The sequence below is a fragment of the Melozone crissalis genome, unplaced genomic scaffold (genome assembly GCF_028551555.1).
Source record: "Melozone crissalis strain CALT ecotype California unplaced genomic scaffold, PUWL_Pcris_2 ptg000057l_1, whole genome shotgun sequence".
In the NCBI taxonomy this organism is placed as follows: domain Eukaryota; kingdom Metazoa; phylum Chordata; class Aves; order Passeriformes; family Passerellidae; genus Melozone; species Melozone crissalis.
Window position 1 is genome coordinate 7,814,647 of NW_026535835.1, and position 20,063 is coordinate 7,834,709.

At 45.8% G+C, this 20,063-nt stretch overlaps 1 protein-coding gene across 1 annotated transcript; it reads right to left on the reverse strand.

Moving 5' to 3' along the window:
- Positions 1-4,571: 4,571 nt before the first annotated feature.
- On the reverse strand, positions 4,572-19,794 carry UNC119 (unc-119 lipid binding chaperone). The gene is made up of 5 exons (XM_054287283.1): positions 19,674-19,794; positions 10,173-10,286; positions 9,149-9,251; positions 8,278-8,450; positions 4,572-6,840 (listed from the first exon to the last, which is right to left on the reverse strand). The coding sequence occupies exons 1-5, from the start codon at positions 19,792-19,794 to the stop codon at positions 6,728-6,730; spliced, it is 624 nt and encodes a 207-aa protein (XP_054143258.1). The 3' UTR covers positions 4,572-6,727.
- Positions 19,795-20,063: the final 269 nt, after the last annotated feature.

Below are 20,063 nucleotides of genomic sequence, written 5' to 3' on the forward strand. Positions count from 1 at the left end.
TATTTATTAATAAATGAGACTGACAAATCAGCTAAATGGGGGGGAGCACTAGTAATGCAGGGTATTTTTGGCAGACATTTAACACTGTGGAGTTTTCTTGGAAATAAAATGTTTTTGGTTTTTTTAAGGTTCTTTGCAATCTCAGAAGATTTCTAAGCAAGCCCAGTTAATCAGAGAGACTGTTTAACCTGCTTTATTAGTTATTAGCACTGATTTTGGTATTTTTTATATTTTTTTAGGTATTCTGTGAATCAGCAGGCAAGAATTCCAAGTCACAATCCAAAAGGGAAACCCTTGTATTAATAAATTCCTCACTCAAATTCCAGCACACAACGATGTCCCCGAGGATATTGTGAGGCGGTGAGGAGTCCCCAGGAATTCTGTGGAATCAAAATGAGTTACAGAAGATATTTTCAAACAAAACCATCTTACTTCTCTTCTTCTTAGAGTTGTTCTGCTCCCAGAGAAACACAGAGGTATTCCCAGGAATTTCTGAATAAAATATCAAAGCCACCAAGATGGAATTAGCACATTAAAAATCACTTCAGCCCGAGCTGCTGGTTCAGTTTTAGTCAGTGAGGCAGAGACAGCAATTTTCACATTAATTTCAAAACTTGATTCTCCAAAGTGCAGCGAGAAATTCTTCAGAAGCACAACCTGGTACATAAGAGTGATCCAGGGAACTGCAAGGTTCTGTTAATGTACTTTGAAACTAATTTATTTTCCACATTTTTCATTTTTTCAAATTCTTAAATTCACTTTTCAAACTTGCAAATTTTTTAAAATCACAACCTGATACACAGCTGTGATCTCTGCAACTCCAAAAAGCCACTAATGTAATTGATACCAATTTATTTTAATTACACCCCATGACATTTTCCCAATCTGAAAGTTAAATCCCACTTGAGCAGTTTTAATGTGGTTTTACCTACAGAACTACCCAAACCACTGCAGAGTCTTTCCATCCATCACCACAAAATGAAACTGCTCACACACATCTGCACAAAAACTGGAGTTTGAATACTGATGGAAGAGACCTGAAATGAAAGTTTGAATGCTTTTTTCACAGAAATATTTAAATAAAATAGACAATCACCCTTGTTTCTAGGATCAATAATTTATTTCTCTTTTTTTTTTTTTTACACATTTTGCAATTTGTTACAGGAGAAGAAACACTTGCTAATGGAAGTGACATGTTTTTGAACCATTTTCCAAGGTAATTGAAAAAGTTAAGCATATTCCCTAGGATGCACATCAATGACTAAGCTGCCAATATTAAACCAATTGAAGCAAGTGCAGTCCCTATTTAAACCTTGTATAAATTAATTTAAGGACTCTCCTTCTCCTACAGGAAGACTAAATTGTAGCATCTAATTTTCTTTTTTTTTTTTAAGCCTCAGTCTTTTCTCTCTCTCTACTTAATCTGCAAAAAGTCAAACAGGCTGAAGCCAAAGCCACAGAACGGATTCTGTGCCAAGGTTTCTTCTATTCCTGGTGATCTCCTCAGTTCCCTCCTGTCACAAAAAGGAAACAAAGGACTCCCAGTTTTCTGAAAACCAGATTCTCTGCATGACAGTGCATTGCATTGCCACAGGATGGGCCACAGTGGATGTTCTCCTAGCAAACAAATCACTACCAAAGTACAAAGAATTAGAAATTAACTCAGTAAAAATGCTCCTAACGTTTCCCCAGTGCTATAGTAACCAGAATCCTACTTTCCTTCCCCAAAAAATAGATTATTTTTTTTTATAAATACATTTTAATACAGACAATTCTGTTTCTATGCCAAGAAAACAAAAAAAAAGTCACATTCAAACAGGTTTGCTGGGTGTATTCAGATAGAAGCAGACACCAGAGCAGGCAGGAGCACAGGGGGTTTTTGGGGGGCTGCAGACACACAAACACCATTTCACCCACTGACCAGTGATGGGGAGAACAACTGAGCTGCAAGGTGAGACCTGGAGCACCACAGCCCCCAAATAAATCAGCAATTTCCACATGGATTAGATTATATGAACTCTCAGTGGTATTCAACATTAATATTGAAAAGCCTCTATGAATTTAGGCAGTGTTTATGCTGGCGGTAGAGAGAAGAGCCACGAGCAGGAGCTCCCAGCTGCCTCAGACCCAGGAGAAAACTGAGTCACTCACCATGGCCTTGAAGCTTTTGGGTCCAAACAGCTGAAATTAATGTTTTTTTCTGTCCTTGTCCTCCTTTCCCTCACTTTCCCCCCAAAATGCAGACAAATCTGCCCAAATTTTGTGCCACACACATAGTTCCAGCTGCTGCCCCACAGCCCCAAACGACAGCAACGATTTCTATGGTTTCCTTCCTAACCAGAGCTAATTAAAACTGAGCTGTTAACCATCTTTTCCAGGCTACGAATAATTAATAGAGCATTTTTATAATACTTACTAAATATGACAGTTGGGTATTAGCATTTTCTTACCTTAAATAGCCCCAATCTTTGCATAACTAAAAGTTCCCTGCAGCTTTTGTCTTTAAGATTGGGGTTTATTTTTTAGGGGTTGATATGTAGGATAATTCTCAATACATCTTAACAGCTTTTTCTCAAATTGAAGAGATTTTGGAGGTTGCCTGCATGTTTCACACACAAGCCAGCCACCACTGTGACACTACACAAGATTTTGGAATAAAACTCAGAGGACAGAGGTGGAAAATAGAGCAACTTACTGACCTGCTAAAAAAAACAAGACATAGAGAGATTATGAGCAAGAACTGAACCCCAGCAGATTGTTTTCAACCCTGGGGAGACTTTCTACATTAAAACAAATAAATAAATAAACTCTTCTGAGTCAGGAAGGGTGGATCATTCAGCTATTTCAGAAGTGTCACCACATAACGGGTAATTCACAGAAACAATTTTGGCTTTTGCCACTGAACTGAGAGCAAAGTTTCTAAATTTTCAACCACAGCTGATGTGTTAATTATAAAAAAAAATTAGTTCTCTCCCTGCCACAGAAGTGTGAGTTATTAGAGCATGCAGCTCACCACCAATGTATTGCTGCTTTCCTTAAAAACTCTGACTGTGAAAGGAATCCGAGACTGACAAAGTGAAGAAAATATGTCAAATTATAATTTCCCTGAAAGAATGTGTTGAGCTGTAATTTCCCTGTCTCTCAGAAAAATTATGTCACTATTAGCACTCAGAGAGACTCAGTTTCTTTTTCCAAGATTAAGTCACTGTGTAAAGCACACACTTAATCCTGTTTTATGACAGGAAACATAGGGCATTATTAGCAGATAATCTTGGTTAGCTCTTGGATGTTTTCTTTCACTTTCAGAAATTCAGATCCCAAACTGCCAGGCTGGCTTGTTAAAACAAAGCTGCAGTGCTAATTAAAGTCATATTTAAAATGAGATCAAGGAAGAAAATACAACAATTCCTTTTTTCCCAGAGCCAATATTTGGGGATTTCGCAATGAACTTCCAAAGTAAACCCAGTAATGATGAAAGTTAAAATACAAAATAATAGCTAGTCAAGAAGATTAACAAATTCTTCTGTGAACAATGCTGCTAAGACTTCATTCTCAACTGGTTTACAATAAGAACCAGCTGCCAATTAAAGGGAAAAAAATGATCTGCAAACAACTGAGCTGCACACTCAGCTCCCTCTCAGAAGGAAGTTGAAATTATTGGGTGCTGCACAAAGCTTGGTCTTTAACACTAAATTCTGAAGGTGGTTTTTAAGCAAAACAAGGAGAGAAGTGGCATGAAAACAGCAACTCTACAGCCAAATCTTTTGAAGAAAAAACTTTTAGTGCTGTTTATGTGCCTCATATCAACACCACACGTGATGCCGCTGCATGGGCAGGTGGGAAAGGAACAAAATCTCTCTCCTGGACAGTGATTCCCACGTGTTTGCAAAGATTGTGGATGTGGAAGGCCTTGAGGAAATGCTAACAAATAATTCCCAAGTGAAACAGAGAGATAACAGTGATAACTGCTTCAGTGGGACAGAGAAAAGCACCTTCATTGCACTTCCCACAGAAAGTTCTGTTGTTTGTCTTGGTTTAGGAATCAGAATTTGTTGCTTGTGGCAAACTCTGGGGATTTTTAATAAGAGTAAAATTATCTCAACTGAAAAGCTAAAATTGGCTGAAATTTATTTTATTGAAAATGTCCAATCTTTATTTCTGGCTTAAAATATTCCTAATAATACTTAGGTGACAAACTCACTCAGTGTAATAGCTCCCATATGATTCACAGTAAATTTTCTGTGAGACTGGGATTATTACATATATAATCTGAATTATAAAAGATCTCAGAGAGGAGCAGCTGATAATTCATCCTCCTGTGCTTAACCTCAAAAACACTAGAAAAATGTCAGAAATTCCATCCACACTCTGCACTCCTTGGAGCACAGTGACTTTCTCTTGGTTCTTTTATAAGGGGCATGTCTCCCACTCAAATTTCCCTTGATTACAGTAATATTTTATGGAATTACTATTTTTTAAATAAGTCTTAAAAGGAGATAGCATTAAAAAGGAGCAGAACATAACTATTTCAGAGGAAACTCCATCAAATGACCCAAGAGTTTACACCAAAGTACAACTGATCTCATCACAACATATTAAATAGATGACTGGCAATTCTGGGCAAATTCAATTCCTAAAAGTTTTTTTAAAATCTTATAGTCACTGAAGTGGCTGTTATGAACAGCAGGTGAAAAATAACCCCCCCAAAAAACCCTGTACAGGGTGGTAATTATAAATATTCATTCTATTTTGTCTTTAAATTAGCTTTTTTTTCTCCTGCAAATTGAAACAAAGCTCAGAAATACTTAAAACTTGCAAAATGTCATTGGATATATGATTTAACAGCCCTGATAAAAAAAATAAATTGGGGGAGGAATGAAAACATTTTTGAACCTATTTCCATCTTTAGTAATCACTCTGCTATAAAATTAATGGTCAGTTGCTCAAAGTACTGCACAAATAATGAGGAAATCCTTTGTATCTCTCAAACTGATCAGTCAGCTGTAGGCTATTTGTATGATTTAATACACTAGAGACAAAAAATAGTGATAAATACAAGTCTCACTGTGATAAGAATCACTACAAGATACTCCTTGTGTAAAATCAGTGAACTTGACACACTTTTGTAGCTACCAAGCTTAATAAAAACTGTGCTGTAACCTAAAATCACTGGGTTTTATTTTTTTTTTTAAACTGCCTCCTCTCTCAGCAGCCAAAAAAGCCAAGCCAAACACAAATGGTGACACACTGAAAAGTGACCACAACCCCAACGAGAGCACAAAAACCTCCCTGGCCTGAGGCTACACTTGGAATTGTTTGTCCTGTCTGACACAGGCTGCGACTACAGAGATGCTCATCACGACTGGAAATGGTATTTTTATAAAAATTATTACAATTATTACACCTATCTGAGGCTAACATAGAATGTTCCACTTCAACTCACAGAATTAGACATGGAGACATCAAGTATTTATAGAAATATCTACAGACTGCAACTGTCTTTTATTTTTTGTTGGTTTTTTTTTCTTTTTTTTAATTTTTTAAGTATCAGTGAACTGACTTTCAGAGTAAGGGTTTCATGACAACAGGTCACCCCTGTTTATTCTTGGTGTTGCTGTTTCTTGGGCTAAATTGGTGTTAAACTTCTTCCAGAAGAGAAGAGAGAACTCTTGCTAAATGTTTTGCTGTGTGTTAAAGTTGTAGATTATTAGATTTAGCTTCACCTGTATTATTATCTGATGAGAAATGTTTTTAACAAAAGGGGAAATGCTGTCTTAACCTCCTCTAAATACAGATACACATAGAAAATTGGAAATTTCACACCACCCAGCTGCCCTAGACAATTAAAATGTTGCTCTAACAAACAGTACTGAAGTCCTTATCTTGGTATCGAGCAGAGATGCAAAAAATAGAAATGGGAAATGTGTGGCATGAAAAGGCTGAATGTTAAATAAAGCAAAAATGTTAAATAAAGCTAAAATCCTTCTGTTTTTACTGATTTTTCTGAAAAAAAAACTGAAATCAATGGAATGTACTTAGGGAGGTTCATAGACCCACAATGCCATTTTACCTTCATCTGAAATGTAAAAGGAATGTAAATGTAAAAACACCCAATTAACACAGCTCTGTCACTGAACTATTGCTCTTCATTGCAGGTTTAGGTGTTGCCAAGGTTAAACAGAACATTACCCAGAAGGACTGAAACTAAAGGATGAAACACTCATGGAGAGAGCCAGTCTAAAGATGAAACTTGCCTTTGTGAGATGTTTTGCTCGATATTTTCAACAGGCTGGACAAGTTAAATTGGCCTTTGAAGCATCCACAAAGAGAAACAACCACCCAAACCTCTGCCTTTGCATCCATCCACTCCCATGGTTTTCTCTGATTACATTCTTTGGGAAAGCAATCCTAAAAGATACTCAAGGGCAAGAACATAAATTCACAGAATCAGGGCAAAACCCCTCAGGTCCCACAAGGCCATTTTCAAAGCAGACACTTAAAAGAACTTAGGGAAGTGGTATCCAAAGATCATTTTTAGCTCAAAAACTTCTGAAGAACCGGGTCTGCTTCAGAGCTCAAGAGAGATGTCATGAAACTCCTACTGTGGCAAAGAGTCCTTGGTGGGTGGATCCTTGTCCAGGTGACACTGCAGGAGCTGGAGGTGTTGGGATCCCTGACGACTTCCAGAGGGAAGGGGAGGAAGAAGAGGAAGCCATCCAGCCCAGGCTCAAGGTCCTCCACTGTATGAATAATCTGCCTTGTTGTGCATCACCAGCTTGTTGTCTACAAAGTAGAAACTGTCCGACTGTGTCTCGTAGGGGTGCAGGATCATCTCTCGAACTGTGAGGGGGGGGAAGAAACCCAATTAACCCAATTAAACCCAAAATTAAACCAGATTAACCCAATTTAACCCAAAAAACACAATTAACAGGGATATATAGGAATGTGCTCCCTGTTCATGGAGTGACAAAACTGTCCTTTGTCTCCTCAAAAAGGAAAAGAGCCCAGAAGTTTCTCTCCTCAATCAGGTGCAAAGACACCTCATAGGACCTGGAAGATTTCACCTCAAACTTGGACAGGAGCCTAAAAGTCCCACCCGAGCAATTTACTGGAAAAGAAGAGAACAAAGAAACCAATGGCTTTTGTGAGGTGTTTTACCAGGGGTAAAGGACCTCCTGCACCTGGCTCGGTTTTTCTCTATAAAGGATTTTGTTATTTTGCCTTTTATTAAAACTTTTTTGTTTCCAACACTGTTACCACAGAAGCCATCCTGCTGATTTAATGCTTTCTAAGGGTAGCTGAGCTATCTTGGGTGTGAAATAGATCTCCAAGAGTTTATGAGACCTGGCTGGAGGAGACCCTGAATTAGGGACACTCCCCAATGCTGGGCTCAAGCATCCCCAAGCAGCTGCAAAATCAGAAGAAAAACCAAAACCCAAATGGGAATTGCCCAAAACCACTCCTTGTTGGTGTCTTTTAAATAATTCAAGCATAATTATGGAGTTTTTATGTTGGAAAAGCCCTCAGAGGCCTTAAAATCCAACATGAATTCACTAAACCCTTGTGCCATATCCACACATTCTTTGAACAATTTCAGGGATTAAAAATGTTCATAATCCCAATATATTATGGCACCATATAAACGGGACCTCAGAATAAGAATCCATTATATTTTGGGTTGGGGTTCTTTTTGTTTTGTTTTTAAAACCACTGATAAAACAGCAAACACAAAGTAAATTTGTTCTGGCCTGACAGCACAGTCTCACTGTATTTTCCACAGACTGCAATATTAGTGCTGACACACACAATTAGGGGTTGTAAAGAGGAAAATCACAGAGATTTAGTGCTTGTGCTATTGTGTCTTGGGAGAGAGGAGAGGAAATAAAAGTTATGTTCATACTAAAACCTCTCAAGCTCACAATATAGCACATCAAACATTAAAACAGATCATAACATTTAAGTTATCCATTTATTGAATGTCTTTTTAATCTTATTTTTTTCCTTGTTTTATAACACAATTATCTTTTTTCTCCCTGATACCAAAGCTTCTCTTTTATGAATTAAAAAAAATAAATAAATAAACCCAAGCAAGTGCCTGGTGTGTGATGAGATACATCCTACTAGAAAACAAAATCAGTGTTAACACAAATATAAAAGGATGAATTATTCCACCCCACCCACTCTCTAGAGACAGCATTTAAGAAAGGGCTCCCCCAAAACACCATGAACATCGTGGTGTGACAACCCAGAAATGAAAATTTACAACAAAGAACTTACTGAGATCCTCCGAGAGCTGGGGAAATTCATAGATGTGCTCACAAGTATTTTTACTGCTGGGGATGCAGAAGCCAAATTCAAAATCAAAACTTTTCAGCAGCTGGTCACGGAAGTAGTGCCGCTCGATCATACGGAAATTATTAATGGGTTTGTCCCCTACTGTGAATTCCACCCTGAAAAACAAGGGTAAAACTGACATGAGCTTTCATGCTTCAGTAAGATCTGCAATATTCCTGCAAGGCAGAAGAGAGCTCTGAAAAAAAAAAAAAAGCCAAAAATATAAAGCAACAGCACTAATCAAATTATTGTTTCCTCTTTTACTTAAAGCGTTCTGCAGGGACACACCACAGCATTAGATAAACACCTTAAAGCTGCCATGGGCAGGGACACCTTCCTCTACCCCAGGGTGCTCCAAGCTCCATCCAACCTGGCCTTGGGCATCTCCAGGGATGGAACAGCCACAGCTTCACTGGGCACCCTGTGCCAGGGCTTCAGCACCCACAGGGAACGATTCCTTCCCAATATCCCACCCATCCCTGCCCTCTGGCACTAGGAGCCATTTTTCTTTGTCCTGTCACTCCAGATCCTTTCCAAAAGTCCCTCTCCAGCTCTCTTGGAGTCCCTTCAGGCACTGGAAGTTGCTCTAAGATCTCCCCAGACCCTTCCCACTTTATTTTTCCTCTTTTAGCACCAATCCCTTCAGCACCGGGCTGAAACCTAAAGCGACAGAGATTTGGAGAGCCTCATAATAAATGAAAAAGCCCCCTGTTCAATCACCTTCCTGGCAGTATGAACATGGAAAAGAGGGGTTTTTTTCCCCAAGATTTCAGCTGTTTTCTGTGCCAGGCCAAGGAGCAGGGGGGTAACTCACGTGGCTCCCACTTGCCGCAGTCTGAGGAAGGCGGGCGTGAACTGATAGCGCACGAAGCGTCCGGCGTTGGGGTCCACGTCCTTCCTGTCATTGTGCTCCCGCTCTGCAAAAGCACAAGGAAAGCTCTGTCAGAGCTGCCTGAGAGCCACAAACTCAGGGGAAACACTTGTGGTGGGGTTCTTGAGCCACCCAAGCCAGGGAATCGCTCTGGTGCTGAGCTCACACTTCTGTCCTGAGGCGTCCACCCCTGGTCACTCAGAGGTGGAATGCTGAGAGATGGCCCTTTTGTCTGAGTTATTTCTTATCTCCTGGATTCCTATTCCTCATCTACTGGAGGATGAGGAATAGAAATCCAGAAGATTTCTTTTCCTCACATCAGGACTGCAGAGTGACTCTGGACAAGCTATTTCTCCTTAGCCTGCTTGGTTTGCTACCTATAAGCTACAGAAAACTTCCTCTCACCTGCAGGGAGGTGGGGAAGGGTTAAAAGTGCTTGGCCAGGAACAGAACAGCTGCCCTGGGTTTTTATCACCACTGGCAACAGGCAACACTTGGATGCTTACAAGTAACACCTAAAAATTAATCAAACCAAAAATAAAAGGCGAATGTTCAGTTTGTTTCATTTGCCTGTTGGCAGTTTTGCCCCTTTGGAAATACCATTTTCCTGACACCTCAGTGAGAGATGTTAAACTAACAGCTAAACTATGTGCAGGGGGCACAAGCTGAATAACAGCCAAGAAAAAACCACCCAGTGATCTCCTCCTCCTCCTCTGCTCCTGTTTACAACATCCATCTGTCCCTTCCCATCACAGATGGCACCAGGAAGAGCACAGCAGCAGCCAGCTCTGCTCACCCTGTTAGTGCAAAGAGACACCTGAAAAACATTCCTGTTGTAAGGTGGGGCTCCAGCCCTCCTGCAGTGGACAGATTCTGCTACTTTTGGGAAATGTATGGAGTTAAAGGAGTCGGGAAAGGCAAAAGAAAGCATTTGTTCATGGAAACCTTATTTTGTGTGTGCACTCACCTGAAGCTGCTGGCTTGGTGATTTCAAACAAGACTGTGCCAGATTCCATGTCCCGGATTTTGAACCTGGTGAAGTCTATCTTGTAAACATTTTCCTCAGGAGTGCACAAATAATCTGCAGGGGGGAAGCAAATTTAAATGAAGGCTTCCCTGAAATACCAGGAATTTCTGGCTGCTCTTTGGAGGCCACACCAGCAGTGAGAGCCCCAAATGCATCTCCACCACTGCCTGTTTTAATTCAAAACTGATGTCCCTGAAGACATCTCAGTTCTGGTGGCTCACACTGCCCTGCTCAGACAGGACAGGGGAAAGAATTCTCTCCCCCAACACTCAGAGGTCATCACCTTTTTCCAACTCTGTGCCAGCAACTCCTGCACCCATTTCCTCCCAGACTAGTCAGCACCTCCATCAAATCCCAGCCTTTCCAGGGTTAAGAGGCTTTGCCTGTTTTAAAAACTGCCCTGTGGCAGAATGCGAGGGCTAAGCAGCTTTGGGAGCTAAGCTGGCTGCACTTAACTGGAACAGGAGTGTCCTCCCCTGAGCCACCTCCCTGCTCCAGCCCTCTGCACACAAAGGGTGGCCTCACCACACCACACCAGGCCTTGTTTTCCTCAGCACTAAAATTATGGTGAAGCCTTTCCCTGTGTCAGGAAAACAGGGAGCAGAGCCCTTCCCTGCTGTGAGGATCTTTGAGAGGAAGTCAAAGATGGAATCACAGGATTCCAGGTTAAGGTTGGAAAAGCCCCCTAAGATCATCAAGTCCAACCTTTCACCCTGCACTTCTGTGTTCACCACTAAACCATGTCCCAAGAGCCACATCCACAGGCCTTTTGAACACTTCCAGGGATGAGGATTCCACCACTAAAATCCCCCCCAGTTTTGGCCTTCAGCCTTGCTGTGCCCTGAGCCAGCTCCTGGCACAGGAATCATCCTCCTCCTCCCTGGGGAAGGAGCACACACAGCACAGATTGAATGCAGCTCAAATAACTCACTTTACCCTGACAAATCTAAAGAAATGCTCTGTGCAGACAAGCCAGGTCAGCTTTCAAACAACTGCACATTTGCTTGATGTAGGAGACTGGTTCTGGAGGTTTCAAGGGGAAAATAACACTTTAACATTCTAATTCAAAACACTTTCTCAGCTACTAATTCCTGCTGTTAATCTGAGCTAATCACTTATTTCTGTCTGCTTTCCTATTTCTGAAACTCCAACAAATCCATCCACCTGAGGCTCAGTCCCTGAATTCAAAAAAACAAATTACAAGTGCTCAGAGCTCAGACCTGCCCATGCCAACCCAACTTCAGCACAGCTCTAAGAAATCCAAGACCACTGTGAGAGACTTCTGAGCTCCTGGGCACAAACACCCGGCACCACCACTTTCCTAGAAGCCTTTTATTCCTTCCAAACCTCCATAACTTGGAGAACTGTCCAAATAAGCTCAGTACAAGGAGCAGAGGTGTTAAATGCTATCCCTGGCCGGTTTTACTGCTCTCCAACAACCCCATATGGTGAATAGTCAAAAGAATGCCAGAGAATTTGTAGATGCCCCATCCCTGGAAGTGCTCAAGGCGGGGCTGGATGGGGCTTGGAGCAACCTGGTCAAGTGGGAGGTGTCCCTGCATGGCAGAGGGGATGGAAGTGGATGATCTTTAAGGTCCTTCTTAAGCCAAAACACTCTGAGTTTCTACAATTCTATAAATGGGTGTTCAGGCAGAGGACAGTGCTCAAAGCATCCCTGGCATTTGGCAGGGATTTTCCCTTCCCTATCAACACAGCACAAGGAAAACCGACACAAGCACTCAACGTTTTTACTGCCACAAGAAAACACAAGCCTGTGTTAGTTCAAATATCCCAAGAACTGTACAAAAAATCCTCCTTTAGCGCCTTTAACAGTAGCCACGATGACAGGACAGGAATTTAAACCCATCCCTCGCCCTAGGCCCTGATGTTTAGCATTCCTCAGGGAGATGTCCTGCAATTACACTGCGATTTTGGGCTCTGACACATCAGCCACCCCAATTCCCAACCCGCCCCACAACTTCCCGAGCACCAGCATGCAAAACACAAACTGATGGAAGCAGGCACAGCTTCCCACAGCCCAGCTTCCCCTCCCCGGGCCCATGGCCGCTGGCTGTTCCCTGGGAAGGCTGTTGGCAACAGGCAGAGTCACCCAGGAGCCCAGGACACCTTCCCTGGAGCACGCTGGCGAATCTGAAGCGCCGCGTTTGTCTGCAAGTTAATTATTAAGTGTTTCTACTCCTGCAGAATTCCTGCCCATCCAGCACCATGGCAACAGCTTTATCCCCCTCCTTGGCAGCAGCGTTGCTGCAGTAACAGTGTCCATGACTCATCTGGAGCAGAGCAGAGCCAAGCAGAGCCTCCAAAGAGGAGTAAACCCCGGGTAGAATCCCCACCAGGCTCCTGCTCATTGATGCCTGCACCCTTATGCTGCTATTTTCCAGCTCTTTTTGCCCTGATAATATTTTAAACCCTTCTTTTTGGTTGGGTTATGGGTTTTTTTTTTTAATCAGCATGCCAATATACAACTGGATGTCATCCGGCAAGATCAGCTGCCAGAATACTGCAATGAAATGGGTTTTTTTTCCTCCTTTGGCAGTGCCCAGTCTCCTAGAAAGAAAAGAAAAAAAAAAAGAAAAGAAAAACCAGAGGAATATATATTCCTCTCACTCTGTATTGCATATATGTTCCTCTCAGTCTGTACTACATTTGTTTCTGCCGTTCCTGCTCAAAAATCAATCAAAGTAGCCACGTGCTGGTTTTTTCCCCCCACACGTAACAGGAGCCTGAGGCTGCACTGGAAGGGCTTATTGGGAATGGGCTGCTTGCAATTGGCAGATCCTTCTGCTTAGCTGAGCACTGTCAGATTTGCTAATCTCATCCCATACACACTTATTTTTAAATTACTGTAGGGCCCAGTTGCCCACACTTCCGTGACTCACCGAAATGTCTCATCTGCCTCCCTTATCCTAATTCAGCGTCGCCAGGATTTGGGGAAGGGAGGCAGCAGCCCTGGTTATTTCAGAGATCAAACCTCCACGGAGAGGATTGTTACAGAGAAACTAACAATGGTGGGTTGATCTCTCAGGATACAGTATTTTCTTGTTTCTTCCACTTCCCCTGAAGCGGGTTGTGCTGTTTCTCTGTTAATAACCGAACCATCACGGTGTGTCCCTGAGCCTTCAGTACTCACCTGATTTAGGGATGAAGGCATGGACACAGCAGCACTGCCATGGAAAACCCATCAGATTGGTTTTTATCCTTAAGAACCCACATTTAGTAGTGTAAAAAAAGGTCACAAAAGAGGAGTGCTTCCTACCCTTTCCTAAAGCCCAGGGAATTGTCATATCCCAGACTACAACCCCAAACTCTTCCCCAAAACAATTCAGCTGGTATTAGCAGCCACTTCTCATCCACATCACCATTCCTGGTGGTGCCTCTCCTGCTTCTTTCCCAGAACCTCTGGATCATGATGCCCAAAGATCTGCAACTGCCCACTTTTAGAGACAATTTCTATCTTAAGACCTATCACAAGTTGTGAAGAGTTTGGATCACAACCATCACCACTGTGGTGGTCTGAGAAAGCAGCAGATGTGATTGGCTTCCTGAATCCAGCTCAATTAATTCCTTCACAAATTCTCCAATTCCCTTTGTAGCAAAAAGTGATTCCAAAGTGACCCCAAACAGTTCAGTGGCCTCAAGCTTTGCTCTCAGAATCAGCAGGTGCTCCTTCCCCTGGTACAGTTCTGAGGTGGTACTTCCACTGCCTAATCCAGGGAAGAGACAGTTTTTACCCAGGAAACCTTCCTGTGCTCCCAAACCCAACCAAAATCACAAAACAAACCAGCAGAGCAATGCCAGCAGGCACTGCCTGTGAGCACTGGCACATCCTGAACCCTGGTGCAGAACTCCGGGTGTGTGTTTTAGCAGCTGGTGTTACAGAGGAGCACAAAAGGTGAGGGATAATGCAGAGCTAAATAACACAGGAAAGCAAACAAAGGCACTCTGTCCTCTGGACCTCTCCCTGTCATTTAAATACACGAGATCAGGTTTGCTCCTCATGACAGAAAGCTAAAATTCAATGCTGTATTTCCAAATTTCCTTTGCAACCACCCCACCAGGCCCATTTTACCACAAGCTCATGGGCTATAGGATTCAGACTCTTTGTTGTGCTCCTTTTCAAGATCCCTTCTCCATCTCTGCAATCAGCAGGAAGCACGTGTCCCCTCTCACAGACACCAGGGATATTTCTGTGCTCATCAGAGTCTAATCTCAGATGGGGCAGCTCCTATTTTAAGGCCTTAAGAGCCCGCTAAGGAAAGCAGAGTGCACCCAGGGTAAGAAAAAACTGAAAATTTGGTTCTGGAAATGGGTGTAAATCAGGAGGATGCTGTACAAGAGACTGAGGCAACAGCAGTGACTTGTAACAGGAATTTCTCTCCCCAACACAGACAACAACAACAATTCAGGGGATGGATGAGAAGGCTCCTAGAGTTACGCAGGCCTATTTCCTAACATGCATTAACCAACAAGGTCAGGAGCTATTTTGAAGGCAACTCCCAAGACATAAGCCAGGTATAAAGCCAAGACAACTGCAGAGGAATTGCCAGGAGCTGGAGATTAGGAGATTATCAGATTGAAGAGTCTCAGGAGGAAGCAAAAATAGCCCAGACCCCGCGAAGAGGCCGAGCAGTGACGCAGGACATAGAGCAGGACCTGAGGGCAAGGCAGGGCAAGCTCCAGGTGCTATTGATACACCTGCCCAGACAGCTTGGGTTCAGTTAAAGGAAAAAATAAACCATTTCCCTGCCCTCTGCCTCAGCCCTGTGACACCAAGCCAGCCAGGAAACAGGATCTGCTCCTGTAAAATAAATCCCTCCAGCCCAAACCATGGGGTTTGGGGAACCAGAGAGCAGGGCATTGCACAGGGAGGGAGCAGCTGCCCTCTGACCCAGCACTGGAATTAGGCTGCTGCAGGGCCCCAGAGGGACAATCCTGCACCACAAGGATCCCACGGGGGTTTTTCCACAGCAGCACATTTACTGTCAAGGAAGCAGAGGGATTTAGGGCAGGAGGCACTCCCCAAGGTCCCCAGAGCCCCTCGGTTGCCAAGTCCCACCCCACAGCTCACCAGGCTCTGATTTTTTGTGGCAGCCTGCTCATCTCTTTTTTTCTTTTTTCTTTTTTCTTTTTTTTTTTTTTTTTTTTTTAATTTTAGCTAGAGCTTTCCAGACTTCACCCTCTCACAATTAATTTGATCACAGCCCTGCAGCCTGCGGATGGAACTGCTCTTCCCCCATTTCCAAGGCACCCAAACACTTTTTCCTGCCCCCTTCTCACGCTGATTGCATTCAAAGTCTGAAACCACGTGCACAACATCAACTAAATCAGCTATTTTTGGGCTGAGCCAAAGCCAAGCTCTGCCCAGACCCTCAGGCTGAGTTCTTCTTACCTTTCCCACTTCCACCAGGGATGGCCCAAACCCACAACCCTGGGAGAAGGAGGAATCCCCACACCACACACACTGTGTGTGCTGCCCCTGGGAATCCTAACAGCTCCTGTTGTGCTGTGAGACTTGGGGAAACACAGAGCCCTGGAAAAGCTCAGAGCCTGTGTGGGATGCTGAGGGAAGGGTCGTGGGGAGAGCAGCTTGGCACAGCTCTGCAACAAGAAACCAGCACATCAAAACACAGCCACACATCACAGCCCTGGACAGGGCAGGGCAGGGATTTATTAACCTCACAGACACACACAGCTCCTCACAAAATAAATTCTCCCCATTAATTGGGGAGGGAAGTCATGGTCCAGGAGCAGCTTTGAAGATGGATCCGTGCACATCTGCCTCACATTCCTGTTAGTGCCTCCCTCTCTCCTTGCCTATCAAAACCCCATGGATTTGGAAACTGATTTCAACATGGATCCTGTATGGTTTAGCATTACAGAACTTGAACTGCTGAGGCAGGGGACAGGGAAATGGTTTATTTGGGTTTTTCTTTAATTGACTGCAGGGGACTGGTATGGAAGTCCCTCAAGAAGGGTCTGGCCTGCCTAACCCACTGAGGCAGCCCTGTGCCAAGCTGGCCTTTAGCTAAAGCTGCCTAGAGAAGTCTCAGAGAAATCCCAAGTGACAGCTCAAGGAAGAGATTACTTTCAGAAATGATTACGTGTGTGCTCCTTATTTTTAGGGTTTGTTTTGAAACTCTTTCCAAGCATGTAATCAATTATTTAACCCCTTGGTTTCCTAAAATAAAATCAGTGTTAGAATAAAACTTAAAATGTAAGATTTGATCTGGTATTCCAGGCAAAGTGTTTAGGTGATAAGCAGGGCAGCCTCAGAGGCTGGAGCTTGTCTTTTGTTACACATCTGACTCCTCTGATGCTCTGGCTGCCTCAGTAATTAATTGCAATTTGAACTGAGCTCTGCCCCACTCCTTTGCTAATCTTAAATTAATCACGTCATGAGCTTTTTCCGCTTTTCCCAACCACAGTTGTGTGAGCCAGTGACAAATCTCACTAATTGCAGAGGAAATGGTTCTCCAGCCTTACACCTGATCCAGCTGGAGCAGAGCCAGACCCAGCCTGCCCAGGAGGCCCAGATATCCCAGAGCAGCATCCCAGATCCACCAGGCTGGACCCAGCGTGCCCAGAAACGTTGTGGGCACAAAAGCTGATGGGGAATTTAACACTGGGAGGACACAGAATGTGCAGGGCAGTTCACACAACTCCCCAGTTAAGCTTATTAGAAGCACATTAAGAGCAGAGCCCAGCTGGCTCCTGCGGCTGCCCACAGAGCCACATCCTGCCTCGCCACCCTGCCAGCTCACACTGGGTCAGCTGCACCCACTGGGAGAGCAAAGTCCAGCTGTGCTGCCTGATGGAAGGACGATTAGGGAGGAATTCTTCCCTGTCAGGCTGCTGAGGCAATGCCAGGGGTTGGGTAGAGAAGCTGTGGCTGCCCCATCCCTGGAAGCGTTCAAGGAAAGGTTGGGTGAGGCTTGGAGCAGCCTCATCTAGTGGAAGGTTCTTGGTGAGGCACTTGGAACGAGGTGGGTTTTAAGGTCCCCTCCAACCCAAACCATTCTGTGCTACAGCCAGAATTCCACCTCTCCCTGGAGACCTGGAAGGCTGCTCCTGGTGTGAGCATTCCCAGAACACACTTTTCCTGTGGTACCAAGCCCTGCTGGGCTCTGGATGATGAAGCAACCCTAAAGCACAGCCAGCCCTCCCCAGGTCCCAGGCAGGACACAGCTCAATGTGTGAGCTGAAGTGCTACTGGCCCAGGAGTTTGGATAAGGATGGATTATCCTCTCTCTGGAACAACAAAGGGCAGCCAGGGCACCAGGACATTTCTGCTGCAGCCCCACCACCGACTCCTCCTTCACCTCCAACCTGTCAAAGACAGAATTGCTGCAACAGGGTGTGGTGTCTGCCCTGACACCCAGCACGTCCAAAAGGCTGGGGCAGCTGTGAACTCCCCTCCCACAGCCTGGTCCTTCCTCCTCCCCTACCTGAAGCAGAAGAGTGGAACAGTTTCACATTGCTATTTCTGGCCATCTGTTTTTAAAGGTGTCGAAATGAGCAAAGGCCATAGAATGCCCCAAATAATCATTAGGTGTTAAAAATCTGAAAAATATTCTTTGCTTTCTGTTAAACCCACCAGGACAAAAAACCTGAGCTTGAGAAGGGAGTTGCAAAGTGTTCCTGAGTGATAAAATACAATATGCTCAACGTGGGTGTACTGTTTACCTGTACCCCCAAAGTGACCGAGGGTTTCAGGTGTGGGGAGCATTTCCTGGCTCCCACACATCCAGCAGGACAGGAAGCACTTCCCAAGGTAAGCCTGGGACATCATCACAGTGCCTGGCTCTGACCCTGGTACCAGCAAGTCTCACAGCAGGAGGAGAACACAACATTTTCATGCATTTCACATCCTCCCTGTGCTCCAGAGCATTCTGACCCAGGGCTGGAAGAGGCAGACAACAACCAGCTCTGCTCCAAGCCTGGCTCACCAGCTTAGCAATCCCTGGGAAGGCAGGAGCTTACCAAGACCAACATCCATCCCCACTGATGCCACACGAGGTGACAGAAAGGATGTGGGGTGGCCCTGTCCCCTCCAGACAGCCCTGGCGAGGGCAGGGACACGGAGCTGCCATGAAATGAGCACACAGAGCTTCACACAGCCATGACTGGGATCCACCATCCAGCTGAGGATGCTGGCAGGATGCTCCAGTGCCTGCTGCGTGCTCTCCCTGCCACAGGCAGGGAATTTCTGGGCACTGAATCACGCAGCTGCACCAGCAGAGCTCGCAGAAGGGCACCCAAAGGTCCCCAGCAACAGCAGCCCCTCTCAGAGGAGCCTCTGTGAGCCCTTCCTGAGGGCTGACACGAGTCCCTGCTGGCCTCTGCTCCTCCCTTCCTGCTCACACAGAGCCCCACGGGGCTGCCTGCACGCAGCAGCACCCACACCGCATCCTTCCTCTCCAGGGCTCCTCACAGCCCCGGCCAGCGACACTGAGCTGGCTTGGAGGGTAGAGTGCTGAGAGGAATAGAGAGCACAGCCAGCCCCCCGGGCAGTCCCTCAGCCCTGACAGCCCAGAGAGACAACCCAAAGGTCCTGGGAGATGGAAAAAGGACTTTTTGGGACACCGGGGCAGATTGTCCCTGGGCATCATTGGCCTGAGGCAGTGCCATGGAATGGTTTGGGTTGGAAGGAACCTTAAAGACCATCTGGTTCCAACCCCCTGCCAGGGGCAGGGACACCTTCCACCAGCCCAGGCTGCTCCAAGCCCCATCCAAGCTCATCTTGAACACTTCCAGGGATAGAGCAGCTTCTCTGGGCCAGGGCCCCACCACTCTCCCAGGAAGGAATTTCTCCCTAATATCTAATCTAAACCTGCTCTCTATCAGTGTGAAGCCATTCCCCCCTGCCCTGGCCTTTCCCCAGCCCTGTGTGCTGCTGTCCCGAGCTCTTCTGCCAAGCACAACAGCCCCTCCAGGCACACACTCCCACCCACCGCCTCCAAAATGCCCTCAAGACCTCGGGTGCTATTCTGGAGAGGGGGAAAATGGGTTGGGGGCTGCTCTGGAGTCCCCCCATGCTGTGGCCAGGGATTCAGCCCGTCCCATTGCCGTGGGAGCAGACACAGGGAATGGGGTGATGGGGAGAACAGCGAGGAGCATCCCAACACCGACCTGTGAGCAGAGCTGGGGGGCTGCACTCAAGAAGAGAAGGCAGAACCCCTGCTCTCCCGCTGGTCCCCAGCCCCCGGGGTGGCACATCCCTCTGCGGGCTCCGTCCCCTGCCCTGCTGCATCCCCACTTCTTGTCCCCAGGGAAGGGGGCACCGCTTTCCCTTTTCCCTCTGGGTTTGAAAGGGCAAACAGCTCCTCTTTTCCCCCCGGTTTAGAGAGGAGAACCGGCTGCCCTTTTCTCCCCCCGGGAACGCCGTCCCCATCCTCCCGCCGCGCCATCCCCGGCACGCACCGCTGGTGACCCGCTGCAGCCCCAGCACATCGTCGGGCCCGATGAGCGCCTTTCGGCCCAGCTCCTCCTCGGTCCTGGCCGCCGCCGCCCCCCCAGCCCCGCCGCTCTTCTTCACCTTCATGGCCCCGCCGCCGCCGCCGGTGTGAGCGGCCCCGGCCCCGCTGCGCGCCGCCGCACCGGGAGGGGCATCGCCATCACCGCCCCCGGCCCGCCCCCGGCCGCCAGCACCGCCCGGCGCCGCGGGAAGGCGGAGGAACGGGCCAGCAAGGAAAGCAAAGGTTTCCCTCCCCGCTGCTCCCAGGGGCTCAGGGCAAACCCTGTCTGCTGCAGGAGAATGGGGTGTCCCCTCCTGAGAACCCCCCGCCATGGGGATCAGCCCCCCAGGTGAGG